The sequence below is a fragment of the Corylus avellana genome, unplaced genomic scaffold (assembly GCF_965113065.1).
Source record: "Corylus avellana unplaced genomic scaffold, dhCorAvel1.hap1.2 HAP1_SCAFFOLD_32, whole genome shotgun sequence".
NCBI classification, from domain to species: domain Eukaryota; kingdom Viridiplantae; phylum Streptophyta; class Magnoliopsida; order Fagales; family Betulaceae; genus Corylus; species Corylus avellana.
Window position 1 is genome coordinate 148,396 of NW_028290483.1, and position 6,605 is coordinate 155,000.

Consider the following 6,605-nt stretch of genomic DNA (forward strand, 5'->3'; position numbering starts at 1 on the left):
GAGAACAAAGAAACCACTAAAAAATGAAAGTTAGATAAAGAAGTTTCAGTAAGAACTAGCACTAGACTTCTTCCCCCCTTTCTACTTTTCCTCTCTCCTTTTGTTTGTGCTTCTACCCGGGCTTTTCATTCTCTTTATAGAGACCCGAGGAAATTTTTATAATAATTTTTGTAGAAAGGTGAGGCACTTTTCCCGGCATACGAAAAACAAATCCAGGATGACGGCTTTCAAAAGACGAGTAAGGGACGGGGGAGGGGGAGGCTCTCGAAACCAAACGAGACTAGAAGGAACATGGGAATTAGCACCATTCCTATGAGTGCTTTTGTCTCGAAGAGCCAACAAAGGGGCAGCCCCCACCTCCACAGCCACAGCATAGAGGAGCAGCTCCTTAATCCGCACTACAACCAATCTAAATTTTCTCCAGATCGATATATGATGCTAAACCGAGACCGAGATAGAGAGAGAGGGCTGCCCCTTTGTTGGTTTTTTTGGGAAGTATCCCAATTATTTTTTACGGGCCTGCCGAATCCTGAAAAATGGGTTCTTAGGAAAGCGTGGTAGGGGAAGGTAGGGGCTGTCGCCGCCTGATAGAAGCAGAAGCCGAGGCCACCGGAGCCTATCTGCGTCGAGTGTGTCGATTGAAAGAGGAGGGGAGACAACTCAAATGCCAGCGCAAAAATAGAAAGAGTCGTGCCGTTCAAAATTTAATTTTTCTAAGATCCATTGCTCGATTTTGCATGCTCTGCTCCCAAAATGCAGAGAGACTTTCGAGGGCAGATCCGGGTTGGTTGGTCCGGAAAGTCATGGGAGAGGCAGGCTAAGTGAAATAAAATAATATACTGGTGCTACTATAGAATCTTATGAATTACGCACGGCACACTTTCTATATCTCCTCCGTCTACAAGGTGAACAGCTTAGCTTACAGCACAGCGTGTTCGCCACCACACCGGCTGGCTGGTGCATTGGCCGTAATAGAGCCGAGAAGTATGACCCTTCGATTAGAACGCCCCATATCTCGTAACAGGCGGCGCGTGGCATTTCCTTTTAAAAAGTCCGTATAACTTCTAACCAAAAGATTCATTCTTTATGAATCAAGTACCATTCAAAGAGTGCATTGCCTCTTTGAGTGAAGAAGAGAAGGGCTTTATATAGAAAGCCTTGAGCCATGTTCGTCGCCCTAGGCTCACCATTATTTCATTTCATTCTACTTATTTATGGGTTCTAGCCCCAAAGAACATATACATGGAGCTATGTCGACTTACGTACGTCTCCTTGACCAAACGATCAGGTCTACCGCGCCACGTATCATCCCCTTTTTCTATAGAGGAGAGATAAAGAAAAAGAAAAGATATAGTGATCGTGCCGTAAGACCTTGTTCGTTTCTACTTGACGTTATTTTCCTCGGTTTTTTTTACATTACATAAGGTAGCTTGCTTACTTAGCGCTTGCGCTAAGGATCTAATCAGAGTCAACTTGGATTAAAAAAAAACCTTTCCCTTATTAGCCGGAGTACAAGTGTACTCCTTGATCTTTAGTAAAGGAAGATTAAATCGGACGACGAATTCTTACGTGGTCCAAGGAAATCAAAGGTCCGCTTCCACGATTTCATCTATATCGAATCTTAATATCAGAATAGCTTATATAGTCATGATTCAATTCAGGTCCACCGACTTTTGATTGATTTCTCATTTTTCGGATCTGATTGGAACAATGGAGAAGTAGGAAGACTTTGGCGATTCATAATTGGTATATATAATATAATATCTATTATGTCCCAGGACATCAAATATGAATAATGAAACATGAGGAAGAGTATACCCTGTAGTGACATAGCAGTTCTCCTAATCGACTACTTATCATCATAATGAACATTCCACTTAAAAACTAAAATAAACTACTCGCCAGGCGGTTACCTTTTTTTCATATCCATATTCTCTGCTGAAAAATGAAGACTAAGACAGGAGTTTCGTGGAAAATAGAAAAGCCCTTTATCGGATTTTAACCGATGACTTACGCCTATTTCTTAGGGCGTTTAAAGAAAAGAGCGTGACTCTACCGCTTAGTTAAAAGGGCCCATTAGATTCAATTCATGAATTAGTCCACTATGAGTTTACTGCATTTATAAATATTTATAAATATAATATAATAATATAGTATATCATTCGTGTCTCTGTTACAACACGGCGAAACTAAATGGTTCAAATGAAATCCAATGAGAAAAAAATAATTTAATTTTAAGGTAGCTTGCTTACTTAGCGCTTGCGCTAAGGCTGTACACCTAATTTTCCTGGGATTGTAGTTCAATCGGTCAGAGCACCGCCCTGTCAAGGCGGAAGCTGCGGGTTCGAGCCCCGTCAGTCCCGACCTAGGATCCGATGAATCGATCAATTCATCTCTCCATTTTCTGCGAAGAGGGGAGACAAAGAGTAGGATCTAATTCCCAGCAGGAGGATCCTTCTTTCGTTTCGCATTTGTCATCGGACAAATCAAGTCAAGAGGAATCCAAATGACAATAACTAGTACCGATTGATGGGGGAGAGACATATGTGGGTTGGTACAATCGGGGGTATCACCATATTCCGGATTCAAAGAGATACCGTACTGGTCTGGCTTTTTTCGATTGTTCCTGGTCTATCGAATAGAGTAGCAATTTTTTTACCGGGAGCACATAAAATTCTTTTTTTTGATAGGCAATTAACTTAACATAGTTACCCCGACAGAGTACTTTTCAGATTCAACCGGAAGACTTACCACAATATTATATCTTTGAGATAATGCACAGAAAGCTTTGGAGAAATCCCTTTTTAGAGGTGAGGGCTTTTATACACAAGAGAACAAACGTACTCGAAATGATGGAAGAATTCAGATGGAAAGAGATTTCAAAGATGAAAGAGCAGATGCGGGAAAAACCCGGCGAGTGGAGATACAAATTTGCATTTTTAAGACAGAAAGAAAAGAAGTTAACAGACGGGAAGGAAGGAAAGCAAGATCACAGAGGTATGGACGCCTTACGTCGCCAATAGGCTGCAAATACCCCCACTAGAAGAAACACTAATCAGACGTGGGAAAAAAGTGCTTTTGCAAAGATCTCCTGAGGGAGGAATAGGATTAGTGGATGTTCACAGAAAAACAACGAGAATCAAACAATTTAGGCTTTCGGAAGCGATTGTGCACTCATACTTCACCGATATCAGATTTGTCACGTTAGTTTGTCTGCTAATTGGCTTTTCCGCGTGGTGGGTCATTGCACCAGAACAGCTATTCGAATCTCCTAAGTATGCATTCTCAGGAGAGGTAGCCCAACTAGTGAGAGATACCTTCATTGAGAATATATGTAGGATTGCGTGATTAGCTTGCTAGAATAGGTTGCTTGAGTTGCGGATTAGCTTTCCTAGCCTGATCATCAGGAATAGCGAGACCGCGGGCCTGGCCTTTCCTAAAACTGTGTTAGGAGGATTTCGATAACCATTCTGCACCCCCTCCCGATAGTTCTTAGCTATGGCGGACATCTTTCTGTCAAGCCACGGACTCTGATACTACAACCGCACTAAGCGAATGTATCCGTCGACGTATCCACTAAGGATCCGCCGCCTTATACCTAACCCTAGTGGGGAGCAATGGGCTTTGACTTACAAACTGACTTACTAATAAATTACTGACTTATTATATAAGATCTTTGAAGGTCTGATTATTGGGTATCCAATATGAGTGCTATCTTTAGTCTGGAAATAGGACTCCGTTCTGGTCAAGCAAACGGAGGCTGAAAAGCTTTATTAGTATTAGTAAGGGCGCGTTAGAACAAGCAACGGATTGAGCTTTATAAAGCCGTTGCGCGTTAGCACATCCGTTTTCTTGCTGCTTTAGTTTTCTTGCTGCTTTACTAATATAATAGAAAGGGGTTTTTCAGCTGGCCTCTCCTTCTCAAAATTCTTCAAAGCTTTGGTCTGAAATAATTGCCAATGCTAAGCTTCTAATTGAGAATTCTCGTTGGCTTATTGGAGATGGAACTGAAACTAACTTTTGGACTGATAACTGGTTGCTGGATAAGCCATTAATAGAATATGCTACGGCGGATCCTCTTTGCTTTCCTAAAATTTAAGAATTACTGGATATAGCAATGGGAACTGGAACTTACAACCTGTTATTGGTCAGCTTGGGAGTGAATTCGTCATAGAACTGAGGAAAAGACCTGGGCAAAAGCAGTTTGGAGCAAGAATGTCCCACCAAAGCTTAACATGTTTGCTTGGAAGCTGTTCTACCATGCATTACCTTTGGATGACAGGGTCAAAGGGCTTGCTAGCAAATGTAACTGTTGTAATAGACCACAAATGGAGACTCTCAATCATTTGTTTATTCACAGCGACCCGGCATCTTTCCTTTGGAACAAAGTGAGCAGTATCTTTGGGCTTAATCTCGTGAGTAACGAAGGTTTATTATCGCTTAGCGCTTGTGCTAAGGTGTGAAACAGCTTGACCATAGGGAAAGGAAAATGTAGCAGATTTTTTAGAATCTTATCTTCCTATAAATCAGGTTGGCCATCTGATCCGCTCCATTCCCTTCTTTAACACATGGGAAGTATGGAAAGAAAGAAACGGAAAGCTGCTGTCCAGCGCGTGAGAGCGCGTTACCATTCGGAGTCGAAACCGGAAGCAGCTTTGCTCGCATCGTCAGGTGTAGTAGCTGTAGAGGACCCAGTTCAGGCAAGCTGTGGAGTGCTCTGGTGGCTGAATTTTATGGGTTGAGCCGTCCAAACCCATCTTCTTCCTTTCTCCTTTTCTCCTGTTCGGTGGTTTCTTTTGCTGGTTGTGTGTTCTGGTGTTGCAGTGTTTGGAGTTTAGTTCTGGTTTGCACTAGGTGGTTTTCCCATGGCCACTCCCAGTGGACCGCAACCTATTTCTGGATCGGGGCTGTTGGTTGTTGATTTGGGAGGAGCGATAGGTGGGTCTGGTGGTGCTGTGAAGAAAGACACTATTAATGGCGTTTCTGAGTCGAAGGGGACACGGGTTGGCCAAGAATCCACAGCGCTTGTGGTGGAGGGTGATACGGCGTCTCTCCTCTCTAGGGAGTCTCTTGCCCGGGAGTTGGCAGCGCTTAGGAAGGAGAATGAGTTGCTGAGGACCCGGATTCGTCAGGGTAGTAATGCGTCTGTCCAGGAGCCCAGCTTGGAAGTGGACGGTAGGGGTGGTGATTTGAGATCCACGGTGTCTGGAAGCAGGGGCAGAAGGGGTCGAGGTGGCAGACGTGGCTCCTTTGGGGTGAGCCTCTATGCCGGTGTTTGGTGGCCGTTTGCGAGCAGGGGACATGGGGGACAAAGGGGAGTTGTCGGTTGAAGAAAATGGTGGAAAGAGTAATGCTTTATTAATAGTCGTGGGGGTTGGAACAGGACTGTGTCGCTAGGGACAACCCATGTAATGATGGTTCTCTGGCTGGGGTTTGTAAGCTGGACAATCAAGGGCTGCCTAGTTCTTCAAGCTTCTCCGTTGAGGCAGGGCAACCCTCTGGGCTTTCTGGCCAATTGCCTTGCGAAGGGGCAGACCCGGGAATGCATTCCTTTCACCTTGGAGTTGCTGGTGGAGACAAGCAAAGTGCGAAGCCAACTGATTTACCTGCTATCAGTGCTGCTGCCCATGTTAGTTCCAAGCCCAGTTATGCAGGAGCTGTTAAGGGGCGCCTTCGATCTGCTTCGGAATTCAAGGCAGGTAACAATTTGAACTCTTCTATGTGTTTGGAATTCTATCAGCCGGTTGTTGAGGATGGGCGAGTGAGAGTGAGACCTCCGCGTGGTATTATTGATGAGGGCTGTTCTGTTTGGGAGAATACCTTGGTGGGGTATTTCATTGGTCAGAGATTGGCTTATCCGGTGGTAAATTCTATTGCTCACAGGCTATGGGATAGTTTGGGATTAGAAGAAGTATTGTCTTCTGATAGCGGTTTCTACTTCTTTAAATTTTAAAATGAGGAGAATTTGGGTTCTGTGCTTGACCGAGCCCCATGGCATATGGCTAACCGACCTTTAGTTCTAAAGAGGCGGCATCCTACCCTCTCCTTTCAGTCGAGCTCTACTCCGTCCCCTATCCTTACTCAAGGAGGAGATGCGTAAAATTCCTCTATGGGTGAGATTGTACGGGGTTCCATTAGAATATTGGACTGCACAAGGCCTCAGCCACCTAGCCAGTGCGGTTGGTAGGCCTTTGTATACTGATAAGATGACTGCTTCGAGGCGCAGAATTAGCTATGCCAGAGTGTGTGTTGAGGTGGATGCCGCAAAGAATCTGGTCAAGGAGTTTGATCTACTAGGTGATAATGGCCAGTGGCTAAGGGTGTATGCAGAGTATGATTGGATTCCTTCCGTGTGCAATTCTTGTAAGGTCTTTGGGCATTCTTCTTCTGCTTGCCCTAAGATGAGTAAGCCTTCTCTTTCGACTCAGCATGAGGGGAGTAGTGAGGCGGTTCAGGAGGGGGATTGGATTATGGTGCGAAGGAAGGGCAAGGGTAAGGTGGTTGAGGAGGGTCGTGGGCTTATCAAGGAAAAAACAGTAAATAAGCCTCCAGAAGGGAAAGATAGGGTAGTATCTTCTTCTTTGGAGGGCCAAGTATGTATTGGA

The 6,605-nt window shown here is 44.5% G+C and overlaps 1 protein-coding gene across 1 annotated transcript in view; it reads left to right on the forward strand.

The window, feature by feature from the left end:
- The first annotated feature begins 6,092 nt into the window (after window positions 1-6,092).
- The window catches only part of LOC148582689 (uncharacterized), a 1,733-nt gene continuing 1,220 nt past the window's right edge, over window positions 6,093-6,605 (forward strand). The window contains exon 1 of the mRNA XM_088512055.1: window positions 6,093-6,492. Within this exon, the coding sequence (XP_088368181.1) occupies window positions 6,093-6,492 (400 nt within the window). The remainder of the gene's footprint in view (window positions 6,493-6,605) is intronic.